The sequence below is a fragment of the Halichondria panicea genome, chromosome 16 (assembly GCF_963675165.1).
Source record: "Halichondria panicea chromosome 16, odHalPani1.1, whole genome shotgun sequence".
Lineage (NCBI taxonomy): Eukaryota > Metazoa > Porifera > Demospongiae > Suberitida > Halichondriidae > Halichondria > Halichondria panicea.
The window spans coordinates 3,681,632-3,705,571 of NC_087392.1; the positions used below are offsets into that span (position 1 = coordinate 3,681,632).

The 23,940-nt window shown below is 41.1% G+C and overlaps 4 protein-coding genes and 1 pseudogene across 5 annotated transcripts; 3 read left to right on the forward strand and 2 right to left on the reverse strand.

Annotated features, from left to right (window-relative positions):
- Positions 1-2,053: 2,053 nt before the first annotated feature.
- LOC135350380 (putative L-amino-acid oxidase YobN) lies at positions 2,054-4,664 on the forward strand (annotated as a pseudogene).
- A 1,637-nt stretch (positions 4,665-6,301) lies between these two features.
- LOC135350394 (uncharacterized) lies at positions 6,302-11,652 on the reverse strand. Its single transcript, XM_064549175.1, has 10 exons — positions 11,377-11,652; positions 9,762-9,874; positions 9,405-9,559; positions 9,049-9,210; positions 8,795-8,918; positions 8,183-8,420; positions 7,956-8,024; positions 7,738-7,786; positions 7,617-7,671; positions 6,302-6,668 (listed from the first exon to the last, which is right to left on the reverse strand). The coding sequence occupies exons 1-10, from the start codon at positions 11,635-11,637 to the stop codon at positions 6,539-6,541; spliced, it is 1,356 nt and encodes a 451-aa protein (XP_064405245.1). The 5' UTR covers positions 11,638-11,652; the 3' UTR covers positions 6,302-6,538.
- A 28-nt stretch (positions 11,653-11,680) lies between these two features.
- Positions 11,681-18,654, forward strand: LOC135350383 (ankyrin repeat and KH domain-containing protein 1-like). Of its 2 annotated transcripts, none has more exons than XM_064549158.1 (19): positions 11,681-11,817; positions 12,564-12,720; positions 12,795-12,841; positions 12,895-12,985; positions 13,042-13,395; positions 13,472-14,107; positions 14,161-14,252; positions 14,381-14,458; positions 14,605-14,868; positions 15,175-15,245; positions 15,319-15,389; positions 15,452-15,569; positions 15,654-15,720; positions 16,403-16,471; positions 16,524-16,619; positions 17,471-17,519; positions 17,742-17,850; positions 18,075-18,171; positions 18,402-18,654. In XM_064549158.1, exons 1-19 carry the CDS (start codon positions 11,689-11,691, stop codon positions 18,456-18,458), a joined length of 2,652 nt encoding a protein of 883 aa, XP_064405228.1. In that variant the 5' UTR covers positions 11,681-11,688; the 3' UTR covers positions 18,459-18,654. The 2 variants fall into 2 exon arrangements, with proteins under 2 accessions (XP_064405228.1, XP_064405229.1); XM_064549159.1 differs by having other exon boundaries at positions 12,795-12,835.
- Positions 18,433-22,217, reverse strand: LOC135350400 (uncharacterized). Its single transcript, XM_064549181.1, has 3 exons — positions 21,839-22,217; positions 21,115-21,247; positions 18,433-18,723 (listed from the first exon to the last, which is right to left on the reverse strand). The coding sequence occupies exons 1-3, from the start codon at positions 22,150-22,152 to the stop codon at positions 18,541-18,543; spliced, it is 630 nt and encodes a 209-aa protein (XP_064405251.1). The 5' UTR covers positions 22,153-22,217; the 3' UTR covers positions 18,433-18,540.
- Positions 22,218-22,305: 88 nt separating this feature from the next.
- LOC135350395 (sterol-4-alpha-carboxylate 3-dehydrogenase, decarboxylating-like) lies at positions 22,306-23,785 on the forward strand. Its single transcript, XM_064549176.1, has one exon. The coding sequence runs from the start codon at positions 22,306-22,308 to the stop codon at positions 23,563-23,565; it is 1,260 nt and encodes a 419-aa protein (XP_064405246.1). The 3' UTR covers positions 23,566-23,785.
- The last annotated feature ends 155 nt before the right edge of the window (positions 23,786-23,940 follow it).

Below are 23,940 nucleotides of genomic sequence, written 5' to 3' on the forward strand. Positions count from 1 at the left end.
TAGAAGAGTTAAGCTAGAATCCCTCTACACCAAGATAAGAGCTCAACACTTTTAATTGTAAACATGAATAAAACTCAAGTCAAGTTTTCGTTTTCATGTGGTGTTCATAATAATTATGGTTTCACAGCACAATACAATGATTAAGGGAAATGGTATGAGAATTAAGTGTGTGTGTGTGCTGAAAGCTAAACTGTACTTGCCAGCTAACCTAGGAGAGAGAGAAAAATACTATAGCATGGTTCACAGTCCAATACCTGTGCAAGCAAGGGACTCTCCCAGCTTTTTTACACACTCAGAGTCACAACTGGCTCAAAGAAAACAGCTGGTATGATTAGCAAGCACCCTCAACATAGATCAGCAACCGATGTATGAAAACACACCTTCTTAAGATCAGCAATGATCACCTAGACTCGCTGACCAGTCCAATCTAGGGATTAATTGGGACTGGTCAACTACCAATCAACGAGTTGTTCTCATTACTGAAATCGGTAATGACCAATCACAGTGCAGAAGCAATGTCATGTGACATATTTCGCCCACGTAATTCGTTGTAGTTGGGCTGGGTCTTATATTGTGTTAGATAAACCACGGGACATAACCCACATTCACTGCAACTTTAGTCAACTGCACAAACCACAAGATAATGTCATACAACTAATTAAAATTCCACTAGAACAACGGGATGATTGGCAGTTGACCAGTGACTGTCCCAATCCCTAGGATGGACTGACCAGCGAGTCTAATGATCACCCTCACTGGCAGAAAATACACCCTCATTAGAAAACACCCTCATGCAATTAATATGAAAACATACCCAGGCTGTTGAAATTTTGCAGTCACCCTAATTTTGACCACTAATTTATATCACACTATAGAAGATGAGGCTGCAAATTGTATCATGATTGTAGCGTGGAATGTAGACGTTGGTCGCACTCGCGACACTATAATTATTTCTAGACACCCCAACTCTTTGTTACCTATATACTCATCCATCACTTAATTGCTGTATACCCTCACTCCACCATAGAGTTTGTTTGTTATGAATCCGGTGTGGTTTCCCTCGATTACTCACGAGCAGCTGTTTTGTGGTGACAGACGAAGAGAGGTGCTCATATTCTACCTGAGGCAACTGTCTCTCCTGCAGAGTCTGAGCTCAGCTATCAACAGGATCGTTGTGGGGACGACATCGATGCATTTATTGCCACCGATGGGGACAACAAGTGTGTGTGTGTACTGTTATATGATACTGTACTCTACATAGTATGCACTGGATTCAAATATTGAAAGGTTATTTAATTGCACCTGTTGGAATGTACGTGTTTACAAGCTAGTTTGACTACCGGATGTTGTGGTTCAGGAAAATATGCATGTGCATCCATACTGAAAATGCCATTGCCCTGACTTCCTTTATTACTTACGACTTCTTAATTACATTTCGACCGTTCATACATAGCAATGCATCTTTACAAGAGTAGATAATTTACTCTTGCTCTTTACCATTCGTACCTTTCACACAGCAATTCATTTGAGGAGCTCGCCTCGTACCCTGGCCTCCACGCCAAGTTCAGACTCTTCCGACAAATGGATAATAACTATGGGGATAGGGTGCGCACGTAATTGTCAAACTGTAATGTTATGACTTTGTGTGTGTTTGTGTTCTGTATCAGTTAAATTAGTATACCGTATAGCGGGAAAATTTTTGTGAGGTGCAAAATTTCGCGTTTTTTGAGGGCAGAGCAGTAACGCGAAAATTAAACTCTCACGCACCAGCATTTTACATGCAAAAACAGTTTGTAGGTGTGGTTTCTTACTATTACAACCGCAAAAATTCCCGCTATACGGTAATTCAGTCTGTGCCCATCAGCTGTTTTGGTCCAGTTGACCTCTAATAATAATTATACCCAATTCGTAAGTGCATACACCACAGTGAATACCACCACGGTTATTATTATCTGCACTAGCCGGAAATGTTTTGATAAGGAATCCCTGGAACCTATTTGTTTTCGTTTTCTATTATTACCAACCAATCCTGTTTTAAACCTGTTTTAAGCAGCCTATATATTTAGTTGCAGTCACAGTCAGAGCATTCTACAATTGGAGGCTGGAATTAAATGGCTATGGCGAAAATGGTCGAACTCATTCCTGCTCCCAGCTTCAATGAGAACTCTTACAGCAAGCGTATCCTTTCTCAGTTGAGCGAAACACGAGAAAAGAATCGACGAAGTCAATCATGGAATATCCCCGAAGTGATTACGCTCAATAAGAGCAATTTCTGGGTGACTCTGGACTGGATTCAAGACAGCCTCCCTCGCTACTTGAAAGATCCGAATGTGAAAACCCCTCAACCCGACAAGTCTGGATCATTGCAAGAGATTGATTTACTCCGAGAGTTTTATCTGGGAATTGCAGAGAACGGCCTACCGGCTACTTTCGAGAGATGGGGTCCGAATAAACCCAAGCCCCCACCGAGTGGAACTGTGCTCATCGTTGGAGCAGGGATGTCGGGAATGGCTGCCGCTTACGAGTTGGAGAGAGCCGGCTACAAGGACGTGAAGATCTTAGAAATGAGTCAGCGCTTCGGAGGACGTGTAAAGACACTCGATATGAAAGATGGGTTTGATCGTGGACTGCACACTGATGGTAAAAATGTGCACTGTTCACTTAGAATTTGTGCATACTGCTGCACATTTGTGGTTTCTTTATTATTCCTAATTTTCTTGCAGCTGGTGCTATGCGTATCCCACTTCCCCCAAACCAAAATCGTCCAATCGATGAGTCAATCCATTACCTCACTGACTACTATTCTCAAAAAAGGTTCGGACTGGAGCAAGTTGCCTTTAGCAACCAGAGTGACAATGCATACTACTGCTTCTACGGAGACCTCATACAAATCTCAGGTAACTAGAAATACTGTCTTTTGTGTTTGTGGTCAATGATTAAGGTCTACTGTGAGCATTTTTTTGTCATCTCACTACATGTACAGATTGGAACAAGGACCCAAAGACGATGTTTAACAAGTACTGGCCTGGTTGGAACTCTAAACCTGCAACCTGTAAATTCAACACCATCAGTAAGTGAATGTATTAATGTGAACATTCCTTTTTCTTGATATTATACTTTTATCCCCTTGGGTTTCTATACAATCAGGAGTGCATGAGCTCCTGCTACAATCCATTGCTATCAGCAATTATTTATTCACCCCCTACAGATGAGTACTACGATGCCGTGACGGACATGGTCATCGATCTACTCAGGCTTCGCCTCTCGTGGGTAAAGGATTTGCCGTGGATCGTTCAGGCTATCGTGTGGAGCTTGTGGACTCAGAATTGGTGCCAATTTTCCTTCGGATCGTTCCTCCGTAGCACCCTGACAGAAATCAAGTCTCAACTTGCCTTTTATCCAATTGTCGGCCCCCACAGGAAAGAGTACGATGCTATACTCGACCGTCTAGAACTGTTTCTACCATGGCCAGAGGCAGCCATTACGGCTTACAATATCTTCAACTATACACTGTCCGAAGATGTCAGCCTAGTAACTGAGGTACAGGAGAAGATGGGAAAATGGTGGGCCAACGATATGCACAGTCTAAATGGTGGACTCTCTGCTCTGCCTGAGGCATTTGCTGGGCAAGGAGGCGTGGAGAAGCTTGTTGTCTACAACCGTATGGTGACCAAAGTGGAGGTAGTATGGAACAATGGCAAGGTCACTTCTGCTCGAGTCCATGGTGTTTTTAGGTCTTCTGGCGAGCCTTTTGTCGAGGAAGGAAGGTCAGTGATTCTCACTGTACCTCTACACGTGCTGCGTGGTATTGAGATTGTATCAGTAGCTGATGATTCAGGAACACAACTGGAAAAATTCCCAATGGAATTTCAGAAAGCGATTGAAGACATTTCGTACAGTCCCTCCACCAAAATCATGCTGCAGTACAAACAGCAATTTTGGCATGACGATGCTGGAGCGATTATTGATGGTGGTTTCTCAAAAACTAACATGCCGATTGGACAACTCCACTATCCCACTATTCTCTCTGAGGGTATGCGTTCACTGATTCATCTCCGTGTGCCTGAGAAGGCACTGGTTGACCAGAAAGGCATCCTAATGGTCTACACTTGGAAATCGGAGGCTCTACTGTGGGGTGCTCTCACTGAAGATCAAGCCATCATGTTAGCCGTCAATCAGATCGAACGAATTCACCCAAATTCAAAACGTCTATTCCAAGTTGCAAAGCGACAAGCCTGGGCTGACGATCCCACTATAGTACTACCCTTGGGGCATTTGCCATGCTCCGCCCCCGTGAGTATATCAGTGTCCTATACCTTATGCTCAGGTCCTGGCATAATATGTTTTTCGCTGGAGAAGCTATCTCTTTCGCTAACGGCTGGATCCAGGGAGCTCTGGGGTCGGGACTGAGGGCAGCATTCCAACTATATCACCGTGACCAGGTCACTCAGTAGATCATCAGTCAAATAAACGTAAACTGACTCAGAATGAAACTATATGATAATTATAATGTTTGTGTTCATATTGTTTGGAGTAACGTAGATACTGTCAATTAGTGAATGCGTACAGGGTCATCATAGTTCTAAGAAACAACCATTGACAAGGCACACATATAATTATACATACATGTAAAAGTTATCTTGATAAATAACAGTGTACAAGGATATGATAGAGCTACAGCTACAGAGACAGATCGATCGAGACTGATCTAGCTTGAGGACCATAAATAGTGTACACATAATTATACAGCAGTACTGCATGTGTTCGTATTTTAAGTAGATCTACTGTAATTTTCGATGGTCTAATTTTTCGCGGATTTACCAATTTTTCACGTATAATTATTATTTCCATGGTCATGTAAATTTATGTGAACTGCCAAATGTTGGTTTTAGAGCAAATCATGGAACTACCTTTTAATGTATGTACTGATACGGTAGACACGTTAATCCGGCCACCTTTGGGACAGTTTGGAATAGCTAGCGAGTTGGTGGTCGCATTTCAGAAAATAGCCACGGCCTAAAAATAACCCTACCTCGAATCTAATGACTAATTTTGCAGTTCTGTCTCTGTCTCGAATAAGGAATCACATTATGTTATTTATTTAATGTGTAATCTGCCAAACCACACCCAAAACGTCAAAAAATATGGTTTGGCAGTATACAGAATAGCGAGTGGCCGCGTTTCAGGGCGAGGTTTGTGCAGTAAACTTTTTTTTATAGCTGCATGTAGCAATCCGTGTCATATCAAAATATGGCTGGTATATCGAGGTGGATATAAGAGCCGGAATAGCGAGAGTACTGTAATACTAAATTTTTAACTCTAACCATTCCTCCTCATCAACTACTAGCAAGAAAAGTCACCTGCACTCGATTAGTTGATTAGCACAATCGTTACAATAGCCTCATGGGAATTAATCGCTCGTCGTTCGAACCTTCCTCAGTTAGCCATTGGGTTGAGGTGGCGGTCCACTTGTCCTAACTCCCCTTGCCAGTCACAGCCCTGGGCCTTCATGGGACAATAATTAAACACTTCAGGGCATTCACCTCTCAGGCCACACCCTTGTAGAGAAATGTCGGCGACTCTTGATCGACCAATGCAAGGCTCACAAAAGTGGTTACCACAGCAACTGATGACCATGGGGTCACATAGCGTCAACAGGCTCGAATCCGATATACAGCAATAAAGGTACTTTTCAGTTAAAGGGTGTAATATTACTTTGTAGCGTCTACTTTTTATTACATGTAGGAAATATACTTTCTATTTGGGTATAAATAATAGACTTTAATAAAAAAATTATGCCATTGATATATCCTAGTTGACCATCAGAGGAGGTTGGTCACGAAGCCAAAAATGACGTAGTCTTCATTGAAATACTTGAACCTTGAACCTACTTTTACCATGCAAGCTCTTTTATAGCCAGCAGGCCACCTTTTCATTCTGGTATACTTAGATGACATAGCTGAGCTATAGATTCGCTCTACAGTACGGTAGCGCCTACTTCCTAAAGGTCAGAGGTCAGTTTGACATGATAGAACTATGACCTTTGTGTGAGGTCACCCATTTTAGGCACTGCATGATTTCTCTAGAGGGGCGCAGTAGCTATAACTAATTTGCAGCAACAGTAACATGAAGGGGCTATTTTATCACAAGAATCTGGGCGCGACAAGCAGTCACACATGCAAATTTACTGTACAAAACATAAGCTCACGTGATGATTCATTAGTGACCTTTCGACCCTGTCCAACCTCCTCTGGGTGACCATTGTGTATTTATTAAACACTAGCTAGTAATTGTAAATGGCCCTGTGCAAATGTGAAATATATACAAAAGACACTACATTGCATGTAACTATACACACCATTAATTGACATAATTAAAAGACATAGACCTGTGAATGACATTGTGACGGAATGACGTACGGCTCTTTCCCAGGCCAATGCTAGCAATTTTACATGTGAGACTTTAACATTAGCTAGTGTAAATCTACTACATATACATGTACCTAATAGAGAATTATTCAGGACTGTCCAACAGTGTCTCAAGCAGTTTCTGCTTGCATCGCCTTGACAACCTTGACCAGATTCTCCACTCCTTGTCTCACACGATCCTTACTGTTGAAGGAATAGGTCACTCTCAGACAATCTTTGAAATCACCAGTAATTGAACACCTGCATGTGATCAATACGTACATCAGCAGCAATACTTCTTTAGACGATCAAAATTAACAGTTCATGGCGAACAAACATCCACATCCATACAATGACATTAGGCCTTAGTAGATTATTCTCAACACATTGCTTTCCAAAATAAAAACCTATTCTTCTTTTCCCCATTATTCATCAGTGTAAATCATATAGACCACATCATTGACGTCACAAAAGTAACATCAAACTCAAGAATGGCCACATGACTCTCTGTAAAACACTGTTTGCTGATACCATTGTGTAGATAAAAGAAAACTCTAAAATATACCCAAAATTGTTTCCATGGAAACCAAAGGTGGTGGGTATGTGGTGGTTTATATAAGAGCAAAAATGTTCTATAGTGGACAATCGCTTAGCGATGGAAAAGACCAATCGTTGTCGGCTAAGGTAAGGTAACTGTAGCACAACATTCCTGAATAGTTTATCTATTATGCATGATTTCGTAAAGTTTACACAAACTGATACTACTCAATTATCGAGTTTTTTAGGTGCCTTTTCACTTAGCGATGGAACTCAAGCAAATTTATCACTAATTGTTTTTGCACATTAATTATTGTTAATAAATTTTCTATCTTTTGATACAAAAAATTTGTCCAGAAATACTTTAGTTACAGATATATTTGATATTACACACATTGCTTTACAATCACCCCCATTTTCACCTAAAATGATTTTCCACTACAACAACTTTTGGGGAAATACTTTCGAATAATGTTGTAGCTTTTCATTCCCCAATAAAATGGTATTTGAGATACATTAATTTTAAGTACAACTACTCACCCTATTGTGGTATTTTACTCCCTAGGCCTGCAAGCACTGTAATTGTCACCAGAAAAATGTGCCTACTTATAAAGTATATGTTTGACACTTCTAATTATCCCGGACACTTTACTGATAGTTATAACAACATACTTGCTTCCATTGAGGATTAGAGTGTTGTACTGCTCCTTCAGTCGCTTTGCAACCTCTGTAAAGAAAATAAGGGACTAATGTGTGACATGATGATAGTTAGTGCAGACAAACAAGCCCACACCTTCTCCACTGATATTGCCTGGCAGTCGGACCCAGAGGAAGTATCCACCCTGGAAAGTAAACAGTGCATGTGCTACATATTTGGACAGCTGCTATAAACGACAGAAAACTTGACATCATAGCAAACTGAGCTTGCAAGCAGTAGAGCAACAGCTAACAAGCACTGCACAACAATACATGACTGTGTACGTGTATTATTCCGTAAGGCTTTCAGCTTACATGGGGCTCCACAAACGAGGCTCCTGGTAGTTGGGTTCGCAACACCTCACAAGCCATCTGGCATTGCTCCTGTGAAGTCACAATGAATGACACGGTAATGCATTAGTTACTGCAGGCTGCAGAAAAGTCATGTTATTACACACTCGGTCAACAATTCATAAATACCAATGTGTATATACACATGTTTGCGGACCACTATACATATAGTACGTTTGGCAGCCACTCACTTGGTACAGAGGTCTTGCTATCTGGAGCATCTCCTTAAGGCTGCCGCTATTGATGACGCTCCCCATGATCCCAGACATAGTGTGGTTCCACCCACCACTGCTGCTCATGTACCCACTGCTCAGGACAATCTCTTTTACTCTCTTTGGTGCCTCCAGCCACCCGATACGACATCCCGGACCAAAAACCTTAGAGAATGTTCCGTTCGACACTACATTGCCTTTGTAGTCTGGGTCACTCCTATACACAGGGTGGAGAAATGCATGGTATGCGTCTCAAGGGCTAGCTACATGTAGATGCAAACTGTGGTAATTAGAGTAAACCACCGATTATCAAACACATGCTATTTTCGAATGCTTGTTCTCAACGACAACGGCTCAGAGCACTAAGCTGATAATACCTACATGTAGGTATAGACTGGGTAAGGTTTGTCACTCCGCCGAGGAAGGTTTTTGTTGGCCGTGAGTTCGGGCTTGAACAGAGCCTTACCTAGCCAGCTTAATGCTCCGAGTCGCTTATCGAACACGTTTGATAATCGGTTGTTTACTCCAAGAGACTATCAAAACAAATTTAACGGCTCGCCACACTGGTATTAAATTCGCTATGAAACTCACTTCTTATCAAACTGGAAGAGCCTGTGTGGAGGCTTATCCCCAAAGTACAGCAGGTTGTAAACGTCGTCACACACCACCAACAGGTTGTACTTGCGAGCCAGCTCCACCACACGTCTACAGCGCTCTGCAACAGATGTACTAAATTTGAGCACTAGCATTAATATCTCTCTGCATATTTAGACTGCTTACACTGCATGCGTTCAACAGAGTTTACATTGTGTGAACTAAACTACTAGAAATGGTTGCAAGCTCACCTGTAGTGAGAGAAACACCCGTGGGGTTGTGTATGGTGGAGACGAGGTAGAGCATACCCCAAAAAGGCCGTCTGTCAGTGAGTTCCCTCTGTCTCTGTCCCACCTTACTCTCCAGGGCTTTCTCCAACTCATCAGTGTTTATTCCACCACTGTCAGTGGCCACTGGGGAGAAGGGAGCGGACATGCATACACTGCAACCACACACAGGAATCACTTTATGGACAAGCCATTGCAACACCCTTAACCATTTTCACTACCTGGTATACTCTAGGGGCCCTTTGAAGTTTATTGTCTTATACACCGTCGTGTAGGCTTGCTTTAAAGAAGCAACGAACTTCATATGGTGAGCAGCTTACCTGGCACCATGGTCATGCCCGAGTCCAATCCAATGACTTTTGTGGCCACAAAATACGTTGGGTTCTCCACAAACACAAGGTCACTGCTTGTGAAGAGGAGATTGGCGAGCAGCACCAGACCCATGGACGCTCCAGCAGTAGTAACAAGGTCCTCCCTGTATTCAGCAACACAACACTAACATTGATTGACATAATTATTACAACAGTTGACCAAAAAGCATGGCAAGCAGGGAGAGCCATACGTCAATCTGTTACAATGTCATTTACGTGCACATTTTCTAAACAGGAATTAACACAATGTGGAGATAGCTGGTAAGAAAAGCTAAACGTGAAGATGCAATCTGCGAATTGTATTACCTGGCTACGGGTGCTCCATACTCTTCAGAGAGAAAGGTAGCCATTGCAGTGAGAAACTTGCCGTCTCCTGATTCAGCCCCGTAATGCATCAACCACTGGGGGAGCTCCCCCTCCTATAGTGTGGGAGTTCATAGGAGTTGCTCATTGATTTAATAATTATGTCCTAATAAACTCTTGGTACATATTTTAATTACATTAGGCCACTGTTAGTTGCAAACATGTTTCAGATGAGAATGCAAGCTGGACTCTAATGAGGGAGGGAGGGTTCATAATTTATAATTCATTATGATGTCATATCTTGTAAAATTTACCTAATAATCATCTTTTATCACTACCGTAGAAACTGGATTATTAGCGCATGCTCAACTGCAGGTGTGTTTTTTGTACTCAAATTGAAATGCTAATCGAAGGATTTAGTGAAATTTTACAATTGACTTTGTATCTATGAGCTGTACAGTCTATATAGCTAGCTGGTGATATCCATTTGGAAGGACTCTTTGGGCAAGCTGTTACCTTGTTTGATCATGCTGAGAGAATAGAAACTCAGATGAGGTGGACTTTACAATTTTTGTTCCAGTTCCTGGTCAATTATGAATGTAGCATAATAATTATACATGATATACAGATCTAGGTAGGGTAGCCTGCTTGCCTAGTTCGCTTACTTTCTAGCTAGCTAGCTAACTGTCACAAGATATCTTGGTTGGAAATTATAGCTACATAATTATTATTCGTTCGTATATTATAGTAGTTACAATGTCATACTTAACTGTTTGCTTATCAGGGTGTCATACAGGGGGGAAAGGGGGGATATCCCCCCCTAGCTCCAATTTCCCCCCCCTTTCAATTATGACTGAGTGTCCATAGCTGGGTATTGAAATAACAGTTGACCTTTTTTTAGCAACATTTTCTGGTTACTTTTCTCATTTCCCCCCTCTACTTCAAAATCCTGTATGACACCCTGCTTATGTTTTGCAGCCAGACTACACCTCAGACAATGCCTCGTGAGAAGAAAGAAGGAACCATTCATTGACTGGCGAAAGAATGACACGAGAATGTGACGTCCACATGTCTATGTCAAAGCCTCTACTCCACATCAGCTATTATAGCCAAGCATTATCATGATTCATTCATTTCCAATCTATCTAGACACATAAGTTTTTGTTATTAACATTTTGTGCTATATTAAATCCCAGAATGCACATGTAAAGTGTATCCTTGTTATTGTCAAGCCTCCATCATCATTCTCAGTCAGAAATTTTCAAAAGTCATCTGAGACGCTCTCAGAGCTGGAACAACTAGAGACACACTTTCAGTAGCCATTTTTATTTGGAAAAATTCGTATACTAGACCGTTACATCCGAGGCAATCATCATCCCAGCCCAAACGTCCGTTTACGGAGGCATTTCATATCCATGTAATTTATAGTATCTATGATTAAACACTGTGATTTCAATGGGGTTGATTTGATTAGTCTCGCAAAATGTATTACTTTTTAGTGACCTCACGGAAACTCAAGCGCAATGCATACTGATACTGAGGGCATCTTGCAACCAACATCAGGTGTAGCTGAAATGCACAGAGCATATCCAGTGACAGAATCAAAAGGAATACATACCATTCTGGCTATTGTGGCTTGCTGAAACTTGGAGGCAGCCATTTTAAGCATGCTCTCACTAGGAGCACCCATCACCAAGTTCAGGATGTTCTCCCCCATCACAGAATCAAACTGCGTGTAAAAGTTAGTGGCATCCATCGTCACTGCACTCAGACTCTTCGATTTAGACTCAGTTAATTGCAGTTTTCTCAGGCAGCGCAGATTTGCTTCAACGAGGGAGTACGAGTCACGTGGTTGTATTTGAACGAGCCCCTCCCCCATTTCCACAGCAGCTCAACCGAGCTCAACAGCAGGCAGGCTCTAGCTCTAGCTATGGATCTGAAGCCTCGTACACCTCTCCCTCCAGGCATGGTGCCATCAGCCTCCGAGGAGGACCTGTCAAGCTTGCTGGAGGAAGAGCAGAAAATAAGAGAACAGAGATCAAAGGACATTGTGAAAGAGGTATTATAGCGGTTGGATCTCTATAAATTTATACCAAGAGTGCATAAGAGAAGAGTGTCGAACTACTGATACTTCTGCACAAACACTTTGCACAAAGTAACATGACTCGCACGTAATAAAGTATTATAAATTTACTAGTAATCTCCTAGTAAATGCTACCCGTGACGTTTTTAGGGGTGTGGTAATTCAACAATGACATCTGATTCTAGCTAGTCGTTCGCGTTTAACGTTCAGAACTGCTCACTGCACACTGATAGGAGACGATCTCTTTACAAAAATCATCTAAATAGAGACAATAGTCGAGTTGATCCTCTTCGCTTGCACTCTTTGCTCACTATTAACAAATTCTGTGTGTTGCGTAATTATGCGCAAACGTCATCAATTACGAGTTATATACTCACGTGCAATTGTCAGGATGTCACGTTACTTTGTGCACAGTTTTTGTGTAGAAGTATCAGTAGTTCGACACTCTTCTCTTCTTATGCACTCTTGTTTATACTAAAAACGGCAAGAATTTCGAGTAATTGACCTTTCCGCATGAACAAATGCCTATATAAGCTTACTCATTGAGAGAATGCCCTTCTTTATTTAATTTGTTGCGAATGCCTGATTTTGATGGCAGTGTCTGTTTTCCAACTCTCACTTTATGCCATTATTTTTAGATCATCCCTAAAAATGTATTAACCTCCTGTCTTCTGTTCAGTCTTCTCCTCTGACTATTATTTAAGCTAAATTTTGGTTAACAGGGAAGCTTTAGTGAGGTTTCAGCCAAGGAGGGTACAGAGGGCACAGATCTCGGTGTTGGTGTGCTAAGAACACCTGTTGCTGCTCCTGGTGCCCCACCTGAAGCATGGAGGTCGGCAACTGAACAGCAGGCCCCAGATACATTCCAAATTGACCTGAGTATGTCAGATTAGCTACATCCTGAGAATATACACTACATTGTATTGCTGCTTTACAACATACCGTGCAAACAGGTGGAAATGATGACGAAGAAGCAGAAAATGGAATAAAAAAAGTACCGGTTAGTTACAATACCATTATACCATGTAAATTTCAAGGCTACAATTGTGACAGGTTTTCCAGGGTATTATGACTCCAGAACTTGGGAAGACACCAAGGCGAAAACTATGGTCCCCTTTCTCAAAGTCGAAAGATAAAGTTCACGGTGAGTCAGGGATACATATTGACATACACTGATCTTATCTTTCCACTATGAAACAGATCTTCGTGAAGAAGTGCTATCTAGAGGAGGAGAAAGCTTTTCTGAGCAGCAGTCAACCCCAAAGCGAAAAATGTCTTCACTAAAGAAAAATAAAGTTGCCCCAAGCCCAGCTAGGCCAGCAACTAATCTCAATACTGGCTCCAACTTCACATCACTTATGTACGATGAAAATGAAAACAGTTTGCCTCCAGCAAAAGGAGGTAGTAAGCAGAAACCTGACGATATTTTGTTGAAAGAAGAAATTGTTTCCACTTCGCAAGAGGAACGTCCACTAACACCAACGATAATAGTCAAATCAAGGGGTCAAGAAGATCTTGTAATTCAAAATGACATTGAAGAAAGGAGTACTGCAGGTATGTACATTATACATGCATGCTGCCTTGTAAATAGCTACTGCATGTCTGTGTTATTATGGTTCGCTATATACAGGTCCCAGTAGCTCTAGCAGTGTGGAGGCACTCTATAGTACAGTAGTGAAGCCGAAATGCAGAAACATTGCAACACAAGGGGCCGAAATGGAAATATCTGAGTTGATCACAGAGCTACCAAAGCTGGAAACACATGATCCAGAGCCGACCACTGATACGAGCTTTGTCCTTGAGAATCAATACACACATTGTCAAACACCCAATGTAGATGATCATGCTTACGAATTGGTTGATGCTCCATATCTTGAAGCTCCAGATATACCAGTCTACAGCGCTTCAGTGTACAAGGAGCTAATGAAGCATCAAGATACTGGCAATGTGCAACTAGTCTCTGTCAAGGGAACCATAAGCCAGGCTAAGAGTTTTCCAATAGGCAGCTCTTCCGACATGTCTCCTCTGCACTATGCTGCCGCAAGTGGAGATAAGAAAGAGCTTGGTCGATTATTGTCAAGTCTTCCTGTCATTCAAGACCCGGTTGAGATGGTCCTTGGTACGGAGAAGATGTGTGGGCGTGAGGGGCTTGAGGTGTCTGACAGTGAAGGCAGGACACCAATCATGCATGCAGTGCACAACAACCATCTTCATGGCGTCAAAATGCTTGCTGAAGTTGGAGCAAACGTGAACACACTCGCTCTTGGTGAGCTTAATGCATGATTATATACATGTACTAGAATGTTAGATATTCTGTAGATGGAAGTACGTGTCTTCACCAAGCAGCCTACTCTGGTAGCATTGACATGGTGGCATTACTGATGGGCCTCGGAGCTGATGGTTTGACGAGAGTAAGTAAATGATCTGAGCTCTGAGCTCTATGTAATATCTACAAGATTGTGCCATGTCATTCACTCTATAATTATAACTTTGCTTATAAATCACAAACTGTCCTACGTGCATGCATGCACTGTTATAGGACAGCGAAGGGAGAACACCACTGCACTGGTGCACAAACAATACAGTACCAGAAACAATTGATCTCATTTTGGATAAGGTACAGCAATAATCATGTGTATGTACATGTACATGTGACTCCATGCATTGTGTCATCGGTAAGCGATCCTCCCACGCATGCGTGAAAGTATAATTATTATAGTCGTTCATGGTATTGCATAATATGCATTTAAATAATGTCTAAAGGTACCTGGCCTAAACGTGGATGTTCGAGACAGTGCCATGATGACCCCCCTCATGTGGGCAGCCTTCCACGGCCACCAGCAACACGTCATGAGGTTGATAGAGAGGGGAGCTGATCCTCAACTGACAGACGTTGATGGAATGACTGCAGCCCACTGGTCTGTTCAGAGACACGATACACGTACACTGCAAGTGCTTATTAGCCCTGCAAGTGCAGGATACAGAGACAACAAGGGGAAGACTGTCATGCATCAAGCTGCAGAGAGGGTAAACTGATTGTGCACATAATTATTTGCATGTACATGTGTATAATTATGTAGAACACCCTTAATTGAGTCAACAAGTTGCATGGTCGAGTGGATGGGCCTAAAAGTGGTTTTAAATTTATATGTTGTTGCCAGACCCACCTAATGCACCGATACTCCTAGTCTTCTGTATAGTCATACATTTGCTTATCAAAACGGTGTGTTGCTATAATTATTATAGGCAACGATATGCCTTGTAAATAAAGCAGGCTTCATGTACGTTTTTTTCGTTGGCCTTGTAATGCAGTATTTTAATGACATGATGTAGGGTAGTGCTAAAGCTGTGAGCTTGATTAAGGCTGTCAAACCAACTTCAGTCAATGACCAGGACAATGACGGGTATGTATACATACATCACACTTCAGAAGGGTTGTTTTCTAGATAAATACGTTTTAATGTCCCCCCATTATAGTCGAACACCTCTTCATTGGGCAACTGTTTGTGAGAGTCCCGATGCTGTTAGAGCCCTGCTAACTCTTGGAGGTACTCACACATTTTACAATGTTTTTTTTCTGAATCAGTTTATATGGCACCTTTTTTAATAGCTAATACAGGTGTCAAGGATTTCAGCGAAATGACTGCAATGGACTATGCCACTCAGAAAGAACTACATTACTGTGCACTGCTACTGAGTCAGGCGGAAGGGTTTGATGACCCTGACAAGTAATAAACCTACTAGTTATTCTATCCATATCCAAATAATGTTGTAATGATTCTCATGCATGCATGATCTTTGCATACACAAAGCTACCATCTAATTCCAACGTTTGGTGCAACAACAGCTGCCTTTGGAACACGAGCTCTCCAGCTACAGGTAGAGTTACTTCAGACTACTAGATAATTCATATTACTTAACATAAAATTGATATAATTTAAAATAGTATAATTTACGTAATATAGACATGTATGCATATCGTATTACCAAAGGCGTATAAAAAGACAGACAGCAAAAACTTAAAGGGAGCGGTGGAAAAGTACAGTAATATCTAAAAATAAATTCTTATACGCCCTTGGTATTACCAAAGGCTGTCTAAAAAGATTAACAGATTAACAGTTGAAGTTTGAAGTTTGAGAATAGCCTTATTTGTTTATGCCTTCTTTCTTCATAAGCCATTGGTATTTATTCACAATGTTTCGCGAGCGTTATTAATCTGCTAAATCAGAAGATATTTTGACTGTCTAACTTTTGCAATTTTGCAAGGATCTTGCTACATACCGTATAGCTAGTGTAGGTCTTATTTTTGCGAAGTCATTAGCACTTGCAAAAATCGCATACAATGCTCGCAAAACATTGTAGTATCGTCTAACTGTGTTCGAGCCATGCACAATTAATCGGCTTTCAATTGAGGCCCGTACAATCACCACGGCGTTTAATCGAGGAAGTTGATCGCCTAAACGCACAAGTATGCTCGCATACACTACGGTAGTTCGGTATTGTAATTATAAATTATATAATTATAGCAAACATGAACTTTTTAAGTTTTTTGTTTTTGCAGGAAGGTCAAGTAGCAAACATGGAGGATGTGGAGAATGTACTCACCAAAGACCAAATTAAACAGCTTCAGGTCAGAACATTTTTTATTCACTTCACTCTAATTACGCACTGCTGATATACAGACTGTATGCAGTGGAACCTTATTGAGCAAGTTCTCAAATGAGGGGCGAGGTCAAACACATCCACGGTTCACTTGGGTAAATCCTTCTAACACCAAGGTACGACGTACCTGCATGCATGAGGAAATAATTATAGTATATAAGATATACATGTAACATAATTATCAAGTACGTTTTTGATCAAAGTTAGCCGTTTCAGCCCTTTAAAATACGGCCTGGTATCTATTGCATAGGTGATAGTGTGCATGCGCTTAATCATAGGCATGGCCCATCCACGCTTATTCACTAATACGGTATAATTATAATTATATAATTGACATGATTGAGGTTAGCTATAGCTGTGGATTATGTCCTCCATTGCGTTGTGAGAAGGCTTACATGTATACTAGTATGAGGCTAGCTCTCATGTACATCCACGATGGTCGGAATGTCTGAGTTTAGTTTCTGTATAGGCTATGGCAAGTCTTTGTGCTTCCAACTGCAAGGTAACTCGACCATGCATGCGACCATCGTAGAGGTATGTGAGAGCCCCTTCTGGCTTCAGACTAGTGTGCAAGCCTTCTTGAAAACGCAATAGAGGGCATATAAACCACAAATTCACAGGAGACGAAGTATTTTATTCCTAGTGCAGTATACAAACTAACAAGTATTTTTTTCTGGCTTCAGACTAGTGTGCAAGCCTTCTTGAAAACGCAATAGAGGGCATATAAACCACAAATTCACAGGAGACGAAGTATTTTATTCCTAGTGCAGTATACAAACTATTTTTACGGCAAAGGTTTACTAACGTATAACAAATTCCCCAGATTGTGGGAAATCAGTCAGTGGTGCATGTGCACTATCACCCATGCAATATAATTATACCAGGCCGTACTTTAATCGGCCTGGACTCGAGGCTAGATCAAAGAGTCTGCTATACAACTGCGCTGCATATATATATATCATTTCAGATTTGCTGGGCAAAGGACAAGAATTCTGAAACAAAGGATACCAAGTCAGGTATACATGATAGAATCACTGGCTCTGCATGTGAGAAAATATGCCCAAATCAATTTGTGCTTTGTGTTTCCTCTGAAGAAACAAATCTAATGTGATTTCAAAGTCTACTGCAAATATGCATGCCATATATGTACATCCATTGCCCTGGCACAAAATACTGTGCTCAACTTGAACGTCAGATACTTTTATTACGTTGTAAGAAAATCACCACTGTGCTTACAGATATTTTGGTGGGAGTGCGCTCATCTGCAAGCCCAGTGGTTTTTAGTCGAAAGGATTTTGACCCCATGAACAAGCACAAGTACTCCTTCTCAATTTTCACAGCATCGAGGTACAGTGCAAGCATAGGAGATGCATTAAGGATAAAAAATTATAATTATACTGCTGTTCTACTTTAAAATTTAAAATGTCCTGGACTCTTGGATGGTGACAAAGATAAATAACTTAATGTAGATCATGACATTTTTTATTGTGGAGTTTTATAACGAATTTTCTATTACTGTTCGAAAGACTGTAACAGTGTACTGACAACAGCAAAATGTACTGTTTTCACAGAGTTCTTGATATGGTGGCTTTGTCATCTGAAGACTACAAGAACTGGTTGAATGGGCTGCAACTAGTACTGCACCTTGGTAGCATCAATACAACCAGGGTGAGTTGACCATACATTATAATTATTATACTTTCCATGCAACATTCTTTTTGTATAAACATGTATGTTAATTATTATACATTCTATACACCGGGGGTATTGATTTTGATGACTTCTGGTTACTTGATGTTATTCATTAACCCTTTACCTGTCATTGACGCTTTAAGGCGTCATAAACGAATCACTGTTGTCTGTTAATATTGTGTTTCATGCATTGGTCCCTTCTGCAGCTTCTAAGTATTATTCAGAATGCCTCAGGCACAGGAGAGATGAGACCCATTCCATAACACAAAGAAGCAACATGAAAACTGTACACAAGAGTATATATAAGCACTGTTTGTGATTAACTCTAACACAAAAAATATTGGTTTATGTACTGACTGTTTCATTTTGTTTGAACTTCGCCATGTCCTTTTTTCGTTTCTGTTGCTGTCGCACCCACTGTCTGTAGTCACTCAGAGAAAGCACTTTTTCCCCGTAATAGTCATCCTCATACTTCGACACCTCTGAGTACCGGTGCTTCTGAAGACGCTTCAAGAACTCTGTCTCTTTCTGTAGAAGAATGGCAGGTGTTTTCAGGCAGTGGTAGTGGGTACTTAGATCTATGTTACAGTGCTTGCAGCCTAGAGAGTAAAATACCACAATAGGGTGAGCAGTTGTACTTAAACGTATCTCAAGATTGGAAGAAATTGTGCTGATACCATTTTATAGGTGAATGAATAAGCTACAACATTATTTGAAAACATTTCCCCAAAAGTTGTTGTAGTGGAAAATCATTTTAATGGGGGTGATCGTACAAATGTGTGTAACATCAAATTAATATCTCCTAAACTAATGGACAAATTTTTTGCATCAAAAGATAGAAAATTTATCAACAATTAATGTGCAAAAACAATTAGACCATATCCGACAAATTTGCTTGAGTTCCATCGCTAAGCGAAAAGGCACCTAGATAAATAATCAGTTTGTGTACATATGTAAACTTTACGAAACCATGCATAATTATGTTAGATAAACTATTCAGGAATGTTGTGCCACAGTTCCCTTACCTTAGCCGACAACAATTGGTATTTTCCATCGCTAAGCGATTGTCCACTATAGAACATTTTTGCTCTTATATAAACCACCACATACCCACCACCTTTGGTTTCCATGGAAACAATTTTGGATATATTTTAGAGTATTCTTTTATCTACACAATGGTATCAGCAAAATTTCTTAGAAATGTTCCCATCACAAGCTATTCACATTTACGTACCAATACCAGCAAATTTGCGTTTTTTTTTACTCTTTGGCTGCAAGCACTGTAGTTACAGTATATCGGAGAGGGACTGAAAAGGGTAGGACAATTAAAGACCCATCACATCTCTGATTCACCTATTACGATGAAATGTACTGCCGCAGTGAACGCGCAGAACAGTCATGGCATGGGTGTATCACAATAGTTAGTCTAGCAAGCCATGCCCCTTGGGGTAGAGAAGGGTCTGGCAACAGTGTGTACATAATATGGAGTTGTTCCAGTGGAATTTAGTTTTTTACTCACTGTTATAGCTAGTTTTGCACCAGTCGCTACCAAAGAAGAAGCAAGAGACAAAAATTCATCTCAGGAAAATTGATAACATGTTCAGGGGCGGATCCAGAAAAAATAAAAGGGGCGAAGCCCCGTACGAGGGTGGCAGAGCCACCCAGGGGGTGGGTATGGTGCTCCCCCTCCCGCCTCGCCGGAGGCGAAATTTTTTGCTTTTTACAATTTGCTCACACTTTTACCTTTGAACTGTCATATTAATAAGTGAATACTGAATATGAAAAAGTTAATACAAAAAACTCGTTCTAATCAATAAAAAGATGTATACTGTAGATGTTACATCTACATTCATGCACTCTAATTGGTACATGAAAGAATCACAATGCCTACCTATAGACTGCACTGAGAGTGAGAGGAGGTAAGGCTGCTTCCTTGCAACTAGCTGAAAAAGTCTGAGATCTGCTCCATGTTGCAGCTCAACAGCATGCACAATAGCCTCCTTCACAAGGCCTAGGAAGAGAGGCCCGGGATATGATCGAGGCTACAAAACATTGCACAAGGAGCTGACTCAGCAACAGCAATAGTTGACCTATGCACTTTATTAGTTCTAGCTAGCTAGCTAGCTATAGCGAGTATGTCCAGCTATCTAGCCTACATCCTTTATACTCTTAGTAGCTAGACTTGGCTGTTGTCTAGCATCTCTTAAGTCAGTGTGTCTACATGCAGATGCATAAGTAACAAGGTTGGTGGCAAAATTGTTGTAACCTCAGACTAGCAATACATAGGTAGTTTTTCAAAAGGGGCGAGTATGTCCAGCTAGCTAGCCTACATCCTTTATACTCTTAGTAGCTAGACTTGGCTGTTGTCTAGCATCTCTTAAGTCAGTGTGTCTACATGCATATGCATAAGTAACAAGGTTGGTGGCAAAATTGTTGTAACCTCACACTAGCAATACATAGGTAGTTTTTCAAAAGGGGGGAGCTTCAGCTCCTCAAAACCACCCCCTAGATCCGCCCCTGATGTTGCTTTTCTTCAACTATTTTGTTTTGCACTATTATTTTTGATATAAATACATGAGTTTACAATTTGTTTCTGCTTCCCTCAAAACATCTCTCCATAATTGATACAGCGTTAGTACATATGGGTGTGGTTTTTGAGATAAGTGGATGGTGATTTTAAATGTATAATCTGATTGGCGGTGCAAGGGACAACTCCATATGCACACTGTTGCCAGACCCTTCGTGAAGGGACCTGGCTTGCGAGACTACACAATAGTGTATAAATACATTTGGGATAATTGTCCTTTGCTATATAACAGGTCGTACTCCATTCTAAATTTTGGGGACAAAAGGTTATTCTTTAAAGAGGAACACATAATTAACTGCCTCTTAATCGGAAGGATTATTCCTAAAACTTACTTGATCGAATTGCCTTGCTTTCTCTCTGGACAAAATTCTCCAGGTAGCATTAAATATGGTTCCTCCAAGCATATACCCTACTATCGCACTGGCTGCTCCACACAGACCGGCAAACACAATGGGATCAAGGCCCCTGCAGAGAGGGAGGTTGTGCTGATAGTGGGTAAATATTTGATTGAACTGGACTACCGGTTAATAAGCGTACTTGGTTAATAAGCGCACATCAACTAATAGGTGCATACTGGTTAGCAGACCAAGAGCCTTGATAGAAGGCGCATGGTTTTCTGCACAGTTCTCTGCCCAACAACTGGTTACTCCACACTTTTTTTTATTTTTATAGATGTTAAGTTTCTTTCACTACCGGTAGTTGTGTTACTACTGTCAGATATGACTATAGACCTCATGCAGACATGCGATCGAGCTAGCTAATGGAGATTTGCTTCATTGAAACGTCATGGGCGTGGTTAATCTCTATATAAGCGCATCCGGATAATAGGCGCATAGAGGCCTGCTCTTTTCCCTATAGGTGCATGCGCTTACTAACCGGTATTATTATTACTATAGAGAAAACCACTAAGTGAAAGGCCTAGGACACATTTATTTTCAATGTGAGTACTGTATACTTTAGTCTATATGCAAACACAAAGCTATAGAGGTAGCAACATCAATCACTTAGCAATATGAAATGCAAGGACACACAAATTCACAATGACACCTGACTCACAATATTGGCTGGACTTCCTCGGGTGTCATTTCAAACATACCAGGATTCATCTGTACATTAATTAGAGACGAAACACCCATGCTGATAAATGCTAATGGGATACCAGCAACTCTCGACCGGGATTTTAGAGTTTTTCGAAGTTTGCGGTAATCTTCAAAAGATATGTCTGCCTGAGAACTGTAAAGGTGATTGTGTACAACAGCAGCACATCTTGAGAGTGAAGGAGGAAGTATCTTTGGTGGTGAGGCTATCCATTTCGAGTACGATCTTGACCCCCATATGCACAGTGGAGTGAACCTCTGAAAACAAGCCATTGTGCTATTAAAACAGCCAACACGTGGGTTCACCTTCCAGGTGGCAAAGGTCGTCAATACAGCCCTAGATTTTTTGGAGACATCTCTGTAGATATATCTACATGCATGTCTACGTGCTAGATAGTAAGGAGCTAGAGAGTGAATTAATGAGCCATGGGCCTCCCTGGAGAAGCTGTTAAGAGCAAGGATGAGCTTGTGGAAGAGGGTGCTGCACTGCTCAAGGACTTGATTGATTGGGAGGGAAACGATCTAAAGAGAATTTATGAGCCTATTGCTGATCAAGTCTCTTACATCTTTGTTGCAGTTTTGGTCTTTGCTTTTGGATATTTTGCTTGGGCAAAGTTCCGGGAATGGAAATCAAAGCAAGTAACTACTCACGTGCCATACCGAGTGATAAAGCCTCCCTCAACTGTGATTGCCGAGCAAGGAAAGACGAACAAACGTATTTGTGCTGTGATCGGTGGAACTGGATTTGTAGGCTCACATGTAGTCAACGAGCTAGTGAAGAGAGGAGACTATTATGTGTACGTTCTTGGACGTACGTTTCGACCCGAGAGAACTAATCCTAATGCAGATTGTCTGATTCAAGTTGACCTTTTGGACCTAGATGGTTTAGTGAGTGCTTTCCAAGGTGTGGACTCTGTTATCAATACAGCTGCAATTGTTCCTACTGTGTTTATGAGTGCTGAAGAAATCTGGCTGAAAAACAAGAATGGACAAGAAAATGTCCTTGAGGCTGCAAAAACAGCTGGTGTGAAAAATCACGTATTCCTATCGGCCATGCACCCTAAGAACAAAATCTGCTCAAGAGAAATGAAAGCCTTCATGAACATTTTTTATCGCTCTGAGGATAGCTTTGTGAAAGCAAATGGGAAGGATGGTCTACGCACGTGTGCCATTGGACCTGGAAACATAATTGGAATAAATAGTCCATTCATTGACATGCTACTCTCTGGCAAAATGACATCTTCACCAATGAATGACCTTCTTCCTGTTTCCTTTGCTCCAGCCGAGTATGTTGCTAAGGCTCTGGTCAATGCTGAGATCAAACTTGCAGCCGGTGACGAAGCAATATCTGGCAAGATTATTAAGCTTCGTGGAGAGGTGATGACATGGAGGAAATTTTTCAATCTTTCTAGTTGGCCTAAGAAAATTTCAGAGACTCCTAGCTGGGTGCTCACACCATTGATAAGGATCAACATGCTGTGTGCTGCTGTGTTCAACAAGGCTCCATTTGGCCCCGACCTTTCTGCTGCACTAACGGACATCATGGCGTTTGTTGAAGAAGATTTGGAGGACATTGAAATACAGAAGGCATACCAAGACCTCGACGTGGGACCCCCTGTGCCACCAATGGAGGCTTATGTCAGAGAGTTGGTGGAAAGATACAAAGAAAAGAAAAAGGACAAATAAGTTTTTGTCAGTTTAGAGAACGCTATCGATCTACACTCTACATGGTAGATCTATATACTAAATTTTGCAAATGCGATAATTATTAAAACTAATGATCTCTTGTTAAAGGTCTGGAAGGGCATTTAGGAAACGCTCTATAACAATGATAAATGAATCTTTGTTACTTTGTTACTGAATGTCTTACATGTTATTAATATTTTAACACAATATGCAACACAGATTATTGTGCGTAGGCATTGATTTCTCTTTCAGAACCTAATTAAAGAGGGTCAGTGTATCAGTTTTGTATATATAGGTGCACATGTATAGCATATAGCGCAACATTTTTGAGGGGCTTAATTTTCGTGGGTTAGCAATCCTACACGAAAATTGATC